Raw genomic sequence first — 13,832 nt, 5'->3', positions numbered from 1 at the left:
AGAGAGGCAGAGACAAAGGCAGCAGAGGGAGAAGCAGGCTCCATGCAGGGAGCCCGACGTGGGACTCGATCCTGGGTCTCCAGGATCAGGCCCTGGGCTGAAGGCAGTGGCGTTAAACCGCTGAGCCACCCGGGCTGCCCTCTTTTATTTTTTTGAGCATCTTTAAGACAGTTATTTTACTTTCTTTTAAGTTTTTATTTAAATTCCAGTTAGTTAAAATTCAGTGTAATATTAGTTTCAGGTGTACAGTACACTTCCATACATCACCCACTGCTCATTACAACAAGTGTATTCCTTGATCGCCATCACCTATTTCACCCATCCCCCCAACCCACCTCCCCCTCTGGTAACCATCAGTTTGTTTTCTATAGATAACAGTAAGACAGTTGTTTTAGTCTTTAATGTATTTGCCAACAAATCTTTTTCAGCGGCTGTTTCTGTTGATTTTTTTTTCTTTAAGCTTGTTTTTTGTGTGATTTTTATGCCTTGTGATTTTGAGTTGAAAACTGGATATTTAAAGGGCACCTGGGTGGCTCATTTGGTTCAGTGTCTGCCTTCAGCTCAGGTCATGATCCCAGGGTTCTGGGGTTTGGCCTCTCATCAGGCTCTCTGCTCAATGGGGAGTCTGCTTCTCCCTCTCCCTCTGTCTGCTGCTACCCCTGCCTGTGCTGTCTCTCTCTGTCAAATAAATCTTTAAAAGAAAAAAAAAATCAGACATTTGAATCTAACAATGTGTTAACTTTGGAAATCAGATTCCCCCTCTTCCTCAGCATTTGCTTATTTTTGGTTATTGTTAGTTTTCTGGGGCACTGCTCTTTCTATTCCCCTGGAAGTCACTCAGCCAAAGAGGGGTGGGACTTGCAACAATGGAAAGAGGTACAACCATGGGAGGAGGTACAACAATGGATGCCTACCTCTTCCTCTGCACTTCTGTGGTCAAAAGCAGCAGTCAGTGATCAGAGCACAGATCCCTAGTATTTGGAGAACAGGGTTCTTTTTGTCTACCCAGGCTCCCATAATTTGTGCAAGCTTCCCCCAAGAACAGGTGCACAGCTGCCTGTATCCTAGGGTAACTGCTTCTATACCAGGAGCTGATGCTGACTGAAATTAACCACAGTTTACTGTCCAGGTTTTCACCATCAAATTGCAAGCCTTCAACAGACTCCAGAGTTCCAAAATAGTTAAATCAGACAGATTTTGCCAATGTAATAATTGTCTAGAAAGACAGATGACTGGTGCTTCCTTCTTTGTCATCTTCCCAGAATCCTCTGCAGTGCATTTTTAATTTATGTCTCTTATTAGACTGAGGTTGCACGTCATAGGATATGTTTACATCCTATACCATTTTTAGCTCTTGGTTTTTGTTAGAACTCTGTATAAATTTAGTTTTTTGTGTATAAGTTGGATATATTTTTTCACATTTTAAAATTTATGTTTTGATTTTGCTTATGGTGGGTTTTACCATGTGTAAATTTTTATATTTATGTGTTTGAGTTCATCCAAAGCATTTTACATAGTTACTTCAGTCAGTAGCTCAACATATATAAAAATGTCTTCAATATCCAGAAGAGCATATGAGAAATTGATAACACTGATTATCTTTGGATGGCTAGTGTTACCTCTGTGGGTTGCGGGGCGGGGGGTGTCTTCTTTTTCTTTTCTCTTTTTCAAATCTTTAATAATCATTAGAACAAAAAGAAGAAAAGCAAACCAAAGCCTGCAGCAGAACCAAGTAACAGTATGCCAGATTCCAGTAAATCGGTTTCCATTCAAGAGGAACAGTCTGCACCTTCTTCAGAGAAAGGTGGTATTAATGGTTACCATGTCAACGGTGCCATCAATGATACTGAGTCTGTGGACTCTCTCAGTGAGGGTATGGAGATACTTTCAATAGATGCCAGAGAATTGGAAGATCCTGAGTCTGCCACACCAGATATGCTGGATAGAACAGGTGAGTTTATTAAAAGTTGCATTCTGTTGAAAAATACTCAACTAGGGCTTCCTAGTTGAGAAAGCAATCAATAAATTACATTTAGTTTTAGTCTTTTACTTTTTAGTTTTTGTTGCTTTTTATGTGAAAGAGTCACATTTTATATAGTTGATTCTTGAACAACATGGTTTGGACTATGTAAGTCTACTTACATGTGGATTTTTTAAAAAAATACAATACAGTAATATAAATATGTTTTTCTGTTCCTAATGACTTTCTTAATATTTCTCTGGCTGACTTTATTGTAAGAATATAGAATAGAATATAAAGTATAAATATGTGTTTATCAACTTTATATGTTATTGGTAAGGCTTCTGATCAACAGTAGGATATTGTTTTGGGGGAGTCAAAGTTACATATAGATTTTCAACTGCAAGGGGATCAGTGCCCCAACTCCCACATTAGGTCAACTGTAATTATCAAAGGCCAAGAAAAATAACAATTTTTACTCTATTGTCTCGTATTTCAATTTTAGTTTAAGTAAGTCTTGTAGAAATCTAACTTAATAATCCTTTAGTAGTTAGAGATTACAGAAGACCTTAAGATTTTTTTTAAAGATTTTTAAAAAAATTTATGTATTCATGAGAGAGAGAGGGAGAGGGAGGCAGAAGACACAGGCAGAGGGAGAAGCAGGCTCCATGTAGGGAGCCCAACGTGGGACTCAATCCTGGGTCACCGTATCACACCCTGGAGAGAGCGCTAAAGCGCTGAGCCACCGGGGCTGCCCAAGATTTTTTTTTAAGATTTTATTTATTTATTCATGAGAGACACACAGAGAGAGGCAGAGACATAGGCAGAGGGAGAAGCAGGCTCCATGCAGGGAGCCTGATGCAGGGCTTGATCCCGGGACTCCAGGGTCACGTCCTGAGCCGAAGGCAGATGCTTAACTGCTGAGCCATCCAGATGTCCCAACCTTAAGATTTTTTTTTTAATTGCTTACTTACTAAGGAAAATGACGATGATGAGTTGATGTCAGTGATATTATTCCAAGACAACAAAATGAGGAGTATATAGTAATAACTGTAATTCCATGGCTTTCAGAAGTAGACTGTTGGTTTTTTATAGTCCCACATTTGTTTTCTAATAAAGATTTAAGATTAGTGTTAGTTGTAAATTCACATATCATAATGTGGTGGGCACATTATTTTCCCACCATTTTGATGAATATTGGGAATAGCTCTTCTACTTTTTTTAAAGATTGATTTATTTGGTGGGGTGCTCATGTACAGGAGGGGCACAAAGATAGCAAAAGAGAAACCTAAACAGACTTCATGCTGTGTGTGGAACCCAACACAGGGCTCAACATTGGGCTTGATCTCAAAACCCTGAGATCATGACCTGAGCCGAAACCAAGAGTCAGACACTAAACTGACTGTGCCACTCAGGCACTCTGGAAATATCTCTTTTTAAGGTTGGTGTTTTAATTACTTGTTTGTTAGTCCATTTCCCCTTGCTCTGTTGCTGCTAGCCTTATCAGTGTAATGAGAATTTAAGAATTATTCTGTATTTCTTAGAAGTTCTTTAATTGATTAGTTTGCTTACACAAAAAGAGAAAAATATAGCACCTATACTGACCTCAAACTGAAGGCAGTCCATGGCTTCCATTTTTTTTCTGAGCGAGCTCTCCTCTTATTTCCTAACTCTTTGCCCTTTTCCTAAAGCTTTAAAAATTCTTCATTCCCTGGAACAGTGTAAAACTCTTTTTTCCTCAACATAACTTACAGAAGCTATCAGAAATAGTGCTGTTGACTCTCTTCACTTCTTTGTGCCCAGAGCTACCAAGATACAGGGAAGAAACTAACTTATCTAGCAATCAGTTACCATAGACTTGTCATCTTCATCCAGGATACAGTTTAGGGCTAAGCCAGACACTACTCATAGCCTCATCCAGCTGATTCTGTTCTTTGTTCTATTTTGTCAGTTGTTTTTGTTCACAACCTTTAAGAGGCATAGTTTTGCCTGAAACACTTTTCCTTTCTTATTTGTTTATACTTAAGACTGCTTGATTGATCTACTCCTAAATTTTACTCTTAAAATTCTGGACTCTTTCTTTGACAGGATCCACGCTGGAGAATGGCATCTCTGATTTTGAGCCCAAGTCTTTGACTATGCAGTCTACTCAGAATTCTCAGCAAAATAGGAATGCTGCCAAATCTCTTCCAAGGCCTACCACAGCACTGCAGTTTTCCAATCTGGGGATGGAAGATGTTCCACTCTCATCCACCAACAAAAAGCTAGGTAAATCAGAAGGCTGCCTTTGAGAGGATGAAAAAAGATCTGTTTTTGACTAGTGAGGGCACATTATCTCCTTGTTCCCACAGATAAGGTCTCAAGATAGTAGCAGGTAATACTTTTTCTGTGTTTTTTTTTCTTTGTGTTTTTTTTTTTAACGCAGTAACTACCCCTCTCTGACTCCCATGTGCACTGTTGGAGTTTGATAGTATTTTTTTTTCATGACTAGTTTGTAATTTATTGGACTGATGTTGATTTCAGGACTTCTGTGATGTCAAGCTAACATAGAGACTAAATGTCGAGTAGTAGAGGGGATGAAGCCACCCACAAATTTGAGCAAACTTGAAAGGTAGTTGGAATTAGGGAAAAATTGAAGGGAGGACCTTGGTTCCTAACAATTCTAAATATTTAATGATCCAAGGACCAGTTTATGGAAAAATTCAAAGTGTACAGACGCCTGTTAGGCAGGAGAAACAGGCAGATCACGACCTGAACCAAAGGCAGACTGCTAAGCCACCCAGATGCTCCCCCAGATAACTCTTCTGCTAACATTAACTTGTTTCTTTTATTTGCTTTATTGCAACATTTTTGTACCGTTTCCTTAATTTTTATCTCCTGGTTGACTTACCAGGAAAAACCACTGCTATCTCTGACATGACATTTTAAAGAAATATTTTCATTTTTCGTCATAATTTCATGCTCTCACTAATATCTGTCAGACTCTAGCTTCAAACAAGATCGTTTCCTCTTAAGTGCTCAGCATTGACTGGTGGTAGCTCTTTGCTTTTTTTTTTTAACTATAATAATCATTTAAATAATCAGTTAACAATTAAACAGTTAAAGATACTAGCCTCTCTGAGTGTCATACATCTAAGCATTGTGGTCCACTCCACTAAACAAATGAAACATAGAAATGTAAAAGATACTCGTAACCTGTAGCTCTTTATTGAATTATTTATTCCACACAAGCTAAGTTTAATTAGTGAAGCTTTCCTTTTAAATCTAACATAACCCTCAGCTTGGTGTAGAAAAGCACATCAAAAATAGTCAAACAAAAATAAAAGGATGAGACTTGAAAGCTTTTAAGTAGATTTGGAAAGAAACCAAGATGAGAAGGAATTTTTTTTAAAAGTTGAAAAAGTGTATCTTGGCACATTATAAACTTCTTAGATCCATGATTCCACCTATCAATTTGTATATGTAACTTTGACATTGGTGAATATAGAAAGGTCAGTAGAACTCTTGGAAACTGGTTAGAATATGTTGGGTAGGTTAAGTATATTTCATCTTTATCTACAAAATTGGCTTATTCACATATAATGCTTCACACTGTACTACAGAGAATTTTGTAATGTCTGCATGGTGAATTATATTCTACTAAATCCTGTCATTTAGAGAGTTTTGAAACTTTGGTACCTATTCAAATACTTATTTTTTTAGCCTTTTTTGCTCGCTGTGTTTTATTTCATTTTGTACAGTTTCTGAAGTTGCTATCTTCAAATTCATTAATCTTTTTTTTTTAACAGTTTCTAATCTGCTGTTTGTCCCATCCAGTGTATTTTTCATCTCAGGCACTGTCTTTTTTCATCTCTAGAGGTTCAGTTGGGGTTTTTTTAAAGTATCATCCATGTCCCTCCTTAACATGTTTATGCCTTCCTCTGCCTTCCTGAACATACAGTATCTGATTATATTAGCTGTTTTGATGTCCTTGTTTACTTGATTTTACATCTGTGATATTTCTTTTTTTTTTTTTTTTTTCAATTCCAAAGGTTTATTTCCTTAAATCAGTATTACACAATGTAACGCAAATGAAGGGGTTGGGAGAATCACACAAAACTCCTTTTAAAGTACACCAAGGGTGGGGTGTTGAATCGTGGAGAACAGAATCAGCTGGCAGCACACACGCTGGGAGGTGGGCAGCACGGCAGCCCACAGGGGCACCCACAAGGGGTGGGAAGCTGCCTGAGTTCCCTCCCACGGCACCAGCCTCCTGGTGGCCCTGGAACATCTGTGATATTTCTGAATCTGCTTCTGTTAGTTGATTTTTCTCTTCACTGTGGGTCATGTTTGTCTGCCTCTTTGTATGCCTAGTAATTTTTTCTTGCTTGCCAGACGTGAATTTTTCTTTGTCGATTGCTAGATATTTTGTTTTATTTAAGTACTTTTTTAAAGATTTTGTTTGTTTATTTGAGTGAGAGAGAGCAGGGGTAGGGGCAGAGAGAGAGGGAGAAGCAGACTCCCTACTGAGCAGGGAGCCTGACCCAGGGCACAATCCCAAGACCCTGAGATCATGACCTGAGCCAAAGGCAGATGCTTAATTGACTGAGCCACCCAGACGCCCTATTTAAGTATTCTTATGATTTCTTCTGGGACTGTTATTTGGTAACAGTTTGGGGCTTGCTTTTAAGAAGATTTGTTGTTAGGTGGAACTAGAGCAGCCTTTAGAGCTAATTTTGCCTCATTGCTGAGGCAGTACCCTTCCAAGTGCTCTACTGGTATCCCATTCTGGCTGGTGTGAACATAAACTATTTGTGGCCTGGGTGAAGTCTTGAGATTGTTCTCTCTGTTTCTTTCCAGTGGTTTTTTTTCCTGTCTCAGGTAGTTTCCTCACCCCAATGCATTCATAATGCTCTGTGATCTCTACAGTCTCCTCATCTTTGTGTGTAGCTCTCCTCTCCAGTATTCTGACCTTAGAATTCTAGTCGCCTGGGCCTCTCCAGTTCTCAACTCTGTCCCCTCAATTAGATTAGGATTTCTCCTCCTTGCGTTGCAGCCTGGAAACATTCATGGCAGTAAATTGGGGCAGTCATAGGCCTCCCTTCATTTGTTTCTGTTTTCTCAGGGAAAAAGTACTGCCTACTGCCTGTTGTATAAAAACCTAGTTTCATATGTTTTGTCTTTGTGTATGTGTTATTTAAAACAGGGAGATAAATCCAACTCCTGTTACTCCATCTTGGCTAGGATACTTTTTTTTTTAATCTATGAAAACATCAATTTTTTGTTGAGGAGGGTGGCCATTCAGGGAACATTCTTAGTCCACGTGACATTTGTTACTTTACGTGTGTGGGTGTTCATATCTACCCTTCAAGTTATCTGTGCTCCTTTTTTTTTTAATATTAATCCTTGGGTTTTTTCCCCTCAAGGTTCCAATATTGAAAAGTCTGTGAAAGACCTCCAGCGCTGCACAGTGTCTCTTGCACGGTATCGAGTTGTAGTTAAAGAAGAGATGGATGCTTCCATTAAGAAAATGAAACAAGCTTTTGCTGAGTTGCAGAGCTGGTAAGTTAAGTTGCATTGGATCACATTGGCACAAAAAGGATCACTTATGAAGATGGGCAGCCCTTCACCACGTTCTTTAATTCCTGTCTCTTAATTGTTCTTTATAGTAGGGAGAAACTTAGAAGTCCTATGGTATATTTAGCTTTCTGCTTCATTCAACTCCTTTTTTTTTTTTTTTTTTTTTTTTTTAATTTTATTTTTTCATTCAACTCCTTTTGGTCACAGTATAGGAATCAGTGGTACAGAGAAGTCATTATGTTCTAGGAATGGGTCTGAGGTTGATAGTGTTTGGAAAAGGACAAATAATTATGAGTCTTGCATCCTTACTTCAAGGTCTGTCTCTTAAACCAGGAACCTGCAACAAATGACATGATGAGTTTGAACAAAGTAATGAAGTAGGAAAGACCTGTCTTTGCTTACCTGCCTCCTGTCATCCTTCCTAATGCAACCTGCCATAATTATCTCTTTTGTGCCTTATTATTAGTCATTGATTTGTTTTAATTTTGTATTCTTTAACTGTGTTCTAAAAAATACTCACCTGGGATGCCTGGGTAGCTCAGTGGCTGAGCATCTGCCCTTGGCTCAGGGCATGATCCTGGGGTCCGGGGATCAAGTCCCACATTGGGCTCCTGCAGGGAGCCTGCTTCTCCCTCTGCCTGTGTCTCTGCCTCTTTCTCTGTGTCTCTCATGAATAAATGTTTAAATCTTTTTAGAAATAAATAAATAAATAATACTATCTTAAAGTATATTAATATGTGTTCTGTAGGGGAAATAGGGTTTGGTAAAGAGGTTTGAAAATGCTTTTGAAAAATTTTTACTCCTGGACTTCTTATCTGGTTTTTCAATGCTGATGTGCACTGTGAATCTACAAGAAGCTATACTATGCTGTTTCTCAAGTGTATTTGATTATAGAATCTTTTGGGGGAAGAAATATAGTCTTCTGTTTTTTTAGAACACTGGGTGGCTCAGCGGTTTGGTGCCTGCCTTTGGCCCAGGGCGCAATCCTGGAGTCCTGGGATCGAGTCCCGCGTCGGGCTCCCTGCATGGAGCCTGCTTCTCCATATGCCTGTGTCTCTGCCTCTCTCTCTATCATGAATAAATGAATAAAATCTTAAAAAAAAAAAAAGGGCAAGCTGTTTTAACTACTTTATATTTAAGTGTTAACTAATAGTGAAACCATAACTCCATTCCAGGGAGGTACTTGCGTTTTGTAAAGGATTTTTTTTGAAAATAGAAAAGCCCTGGGCACCCCCAGTGACCCAGCGGTTTTAATGTCGCCTTCGGCCCAGGGTGTGATCCTGGAGACCCAGGATCAAGTCCCACGTCGGGCTCCCTGCACGGAGCCTGCTTCTCCCTCTGCTTGTGTGTGTGTGTGTCTCTCTCTGTCTGTCATGAATAAATAAATAAAATTTTAGGGGATCCCTGGGTGGCTCCTGGGTTTGGTGCCTGCCTTTGGCCCAGGGCGCAATCTTGGGGTCCCGTGTTGGGCTCCTGGCATGGAGCCTGCTTCTCCCTCTGCCTGTGTCTCTGCCTCTCTCTATCATGAATAAATAAATCTTTAAATAGATAGATAGATAGATAGATAGATAGATAGATAGATAGATAGGGCGGCCTGGGTGGCTCAGTGGTTTAGTGCCTGCCTTCAGCCCACGGCATGATCCTGGAGTCCTGGGATTGAGTCCCACATCAGGCTCCCTGCATGGAGCCTGCTTCTCCCTCTGCCTGTCTTTCTCTCTGTGTGTGTCTCTCATGAATAAATAAATAAAATCTTTAAAAAATAAATAAATTAATTAATTAATTAATTAATTAATTTAAAAAAAGAGAGAAGAAAGAAAAGCCCTGAGGATCAAATTCAGTAAAGTAGTAGAAAGTCAAGCAGCTAGGTTGATTTTTGGAGATTAAAGCTGTCTACCCTGCTTCTTCTTTTTTTTTTTTTTTTTTTTTTTTGGATTTTTTTTATGGAGTTCGATTTGCCGACATATAGTATAACACCCACTGCTCATCCTGTCAAGTGCCCCCCTCAGTGCCTGTCACCCAGTTACCCCATTCCCCCACCCACCTCCCCCTCCACTGCCCCTTGTTCGTTTCCCAGAGTTAGGAGTATCTCATGTTCTGTCTCCCTCTCTGATATTTCCCACTCATTTTCTTTCCTTTCCCCTTTAATCCCTTTCACTATTTTTTATATTCCCTGAATGAATGAAACCATATAGTGTTTGTCCTTCTCCAGTTGACTTACTTCACTCAGCATAATACCCTCCAGTTCCATCCAGGTTGAAGCAAATGGTGGGTATTCCTCGTTTCTAATGGCTGAATAATATTCCATTGTATACATAGACCACATCTTCTTTATCCATTCATCTTTCGATGGACACTGAGGCTTCTTCCACAGTTTGGCTATTGTGGACATTGCTGCTATAAACTTTGGGGTGCAGGTGTCCTGCCGTTTCACTGCATCTGTATCTTTGGGGTGAATCCCCAACAGTGCAATTGCTGGGTTGTAGGGTAGTTCTATTGTTAACTCTTTGAGGAACCTCCACACAGTTTTCCAGAGTGGCTATACCAGTTCACATTCCCACCAACAGTGCAAGAGGGGTCCCCTTTCTCCACATCCTCTCCAACATTTGTTGTTTCCTGTCTTTTTAATTTTCCCCATTCTCACTGGTGTGAGGTGGTATCTCATTGTGGGTTTTTTTGATTTGTATGTCCCTGAAGGCAGGCGATGCGGAGCATTTTCTCATGTGCTTCTTGGCTATGTGATGTCTTCTTTGGTGAAATTTCTGTTCATGTCTTTTGCCCATTTCATGATTGGATTGTTTGTTTCTTTGCTGTTGAGTTTAATAAGTTCTTTATAGATCTTGGATACTAGCCCTTTATTGATATGTCATTTGCAAATATCTTCTCCCATTCCTCTACCTTGCTTCTTTGTAAGACTGACCTAGATCTGAAATATGAGAGGAGAGGTTCATGAATAGAGAGAACTACCCCACTCCTCTTCCCAACCATCCATTATCTTGCCTGTCTGTGGTCATATTCAGCCATGTTTCTGTTCATAAACCAGATTGGTCACTTCATGCCACAAGAAACGAGATAGAGGGAGTATCGGTAGATTCAGTCCTCCTGTGGAATTGAAGAGGGGGTGAATTAATGGAGATGTAGAATAAAGCCTCCAAAAGTTGCTGACACCCACTTTTATCATTTGCAAAATATGCAGTGGTCCACTAAATCATCATAACCAAAGTACTTTTAAGATAGATAATTCATCTGCTAGTCTACCCATGCTTTGTCCCGAATCCTGAGTTTTCCCTTTTAGGTTTTAGAGCCAGAAACTTAATGTCGTATCTTCTGTTTTTCTTACATATGTGTTTACTTCAGCCAGATTACTTGTCTCAAGACTTAACATTCACATTTCCTTTTCCATATAACTGTTATTTTTTTTCTTCCATATAATTGTTATTGCCACTTTTCTATCCTAATATATTTTTCTGTATCTTTATACTTCTCTAAATCCAACCAGTTCTCCCAGACTTACATTAGGTTAAGCTCTAACTTCTGGAAATATTTCTAGGTAATTGGTTTCTACTCCTTCTAACCTTCCGGGAGGAAGCACCAAATCCTTTGCCCTGGGTTATTATCATATCAGATATTATTGACTCATTTGAAAAGAAAAAAGAGCTAAGAGTAGGTCATCACAACTTTGCTTTGATAAGCCTCTGGTCTCCATGATTGTTTAGCTTACTGATTACTTAGTCACAGGATCTGATTCTATTCAGAACCAGCCTGAATCAGGAAACACAGTTCCGGGAGAGAGATTTGTGAGTTCCTGTTGACATGGAACCCAGCCAAAGGGAGCCTCCTTCAATAAATGACAAATGAAACGGTTTCCTGCCCGGGAACTATATATTTAGGATTGATTAGCAGACGTGGCAACCATGTCATTTTAACTTGAGGAAAGAGATTTACCTGCACTTTCCTGCTGGTGCCCTTCTCTCTGGCTGATTGGGTTTTATACTACCTTATTTCAATGCCCCTTGTGTTGCTACTTCAAGATATAATTGGCAGGTGAGCTAACTCCATTTGGCACTGAACCAGAGCTTGGAGTTAATGTCACTTAGGAAGCCATTTTTTTGTATTGGTTATAGTATAAAAGAAAAGAAAAGCGTTTTAACAAATTTGCAGCGGTAAGATTACATTACCCCTTATGGGGCACTAGGGGAATTAATACGGATAACTGCTTTCATTTGGGGGCCAAATGAAAGCTGACACAAACCTGTAGGAAGATAAAATCAGAGGCTTTCCAGTATATAAAACTTAAAATCTGTTTTGTTGATGATATCCAGTAATCATCTCTAGACCCAAGTTTACTTTTCTTGTTCATACATAAAATTTGTCTGCCTTACATTGTTGGAGCTATTCGTTGACTTAGGTTTTAGGCTATTAAGGAACAGGATAGGGAATGGAACATGAAGCTAAAGTAGGTAAATTATTTTGGACAATTGTCACATAATGTGTTGGTGAAAATGCCAACAGGAATTCCACTCAACTTGCCTTTTTTTCTTTTTAAGATTTTATTTACTTATTCATGAGAGATACAGAGAGAGAGAGAGAGAGAAGCAGAGACACAGGCAGAGGGAGAAGCAGGCTCCATGCAGGGAGCCCAATGCAGGACTCGATCCGGGGACTCCAGGATCACGCCCTGGGCCGAAGGCAGGTGCTAAACCACTGAGCCACCCAGGGATCCCCTCAACTTGCCTTTTAAATAAAAACTTCTCTTTTATCAAGAGTAAGAAGATACTTATTAAAAGGCGAATATGGATAAGAAATTTGAAATTCTACAACACATAAAGTCAATATGTTTGTGCTTAAGATTGAAATTTTTCCTAGCTGATTCGTCATTCACCTAGAAAAGTTACTTCCTTTTGTTCGAGTTTCCCTTTTCCTCTCATGTTAAGCTACCAATAGTCTTACCTAAGGCTTTTAGATGCTTAAATTTAAAGTCCATATAAAGATAGTGAAAACTTAGGTATTATTTTATGAACCAAAACATTTTCATTAATTCGTAAAAAGCATAGAAAGAAAGGAATGGGCTAATATAATAATGTATTACCAAAAAATGTCCATACCACTCCATAGCTTTAAATTATTCTTCAGTTTTTGCATATACAGTACATTGATACTACTAGGCCTAGGCTTGCATGGTTTTCAATCTTCTTTAATTTAAAAATTTAACTCCTTAACCATCTGTGAAAATAACTAGTAACACATGAAAATTACAACTTACCAAACATATCCAGTCATATTATCTGATTTATTTATCTGATTTATTTAGGTTTCTGTCCTGCAAAGTAGGAATTTTAAATTCAACTTTACTGTTTAAAAGGGAGTGAGGGGATCCCTGGGTGGCGCAGCGGTTTGGCGCCTGCCTTTGGCCCAGGGCGCGATCCTGGAGACCCGGGATCGAATCCCACGTCAGGCTCCCGGTGCATGGAGCCTGCTTCTCCCTCCGCCTGTGTCTCTGCCTCTCTCTCTCTCTCTGTGACTATCATAAATAAATAAAAAAAAAATTTTAAAAGGGAGTGAGTCTTAGATTAAGCAGTTTGTCTAATGACATCATAAGTTGCAGACTCAGTGTTTGAATCTCTGTATTCTGGCTCCCAGGACCCATGATTGTCATCCCATTTATCATTGATAGCCCACTTCTCACTAAAGCTTAGGAACAATGCTAGAGACTTGGTACTTGTCACATGTATTATTTCCTTCTCAGCGTTTATAAAGGCTATGTAACAGAGGAAATTTAGGGACTAAGGAATTTTGTCATTATGGAACAGGGTTAGAATGAGGAGGACCAAGATTTTGACTGAGCCTATGAAAGTATTGAGCCTATATAAGCCTATGAGCCATATTAAGCCTATGAAAGACTGAGCCTATATAAGTATTTTTTTTAGTTCAAAAAATAAATCTAAAAGAAGAAATAGTCCACCCAAATGTTACTTTGTAATTGAGAAGCCCTAAGTCATCCTTCATAAGTGACAACTTACAGTGAATTTGTGATTCACATATCCTTCAGGTAGGATCCTGGTTGCGGGGAAGGTGTGAAGATTAAAGGAAAGTTACAATGGAGAGGGGTCAATTAGAAAAGATTTCTTAAAGGAAATGAATCATTATTAAGCCTTGAACATCAGATAGAATTTACACTGGCAGAAAGGAGGGGACGAGAACACTGCATTTAGGAGATCTGATCTAAGCAAGGGCACAGAAGGGACCTGTAGGGACTCCACAGCTACAGCAAAGGGGACGGTGGTTGAAAGTAATAGGGGATGAAGTCGGAGACCAA

The 13,832-nt window shown here is 39.2% G+C and overlaps 1 protein-coding gene across 1 annotated transcript in view; it reads left to right on the top strand.

Moving 5' to 3' along the window:
• The window catches only part of SPATS2 (spermatogenesis associated serine rich 2), a 149,369-nt gene that overhangs the window by 117,961 nt on the left and 17,576 nt on the right, over positions 1 to 13,832 (top strand). Inside the window, exons 6-8 of the mRNA XM_026000253.2 lie at positions 1,690 to 1,951; positions 4,049 to 4,228; positions 7,366 to 7,501. Coding sequence (XP_025856038.1) covers positions 1,690 to 1,951; positions 4,049 to 4,228; positions 7,366 to 7,501 — 578 coding nt within the window. The remainder of the gene's footprint in view (positions 1 to 1,689; positions 1,952 to 4,048; positions 4,229 to 7,365; positions 7,502 to 13,832) is intronic.

This window comes from Vulpes vulpes, chromosome 8 (genome assembly GCF_048418805.1).
Source record: "Vulpes vulpes isolate BD-2025 chromosome 8, VulVul3, whole genome shotgun sequence".
NCBI classification, from domain to species: Eukaryota; Metazoa; Chordata; class Mammalia; order Carnivora; family Canidae; genus Vulpes; species Vulpes vulpes.
The sequence above is the reverse complement of the archived record's forward strand: the minus strand, read 5'-3'. Positions and strand labels throughout refer to the sequence as shown.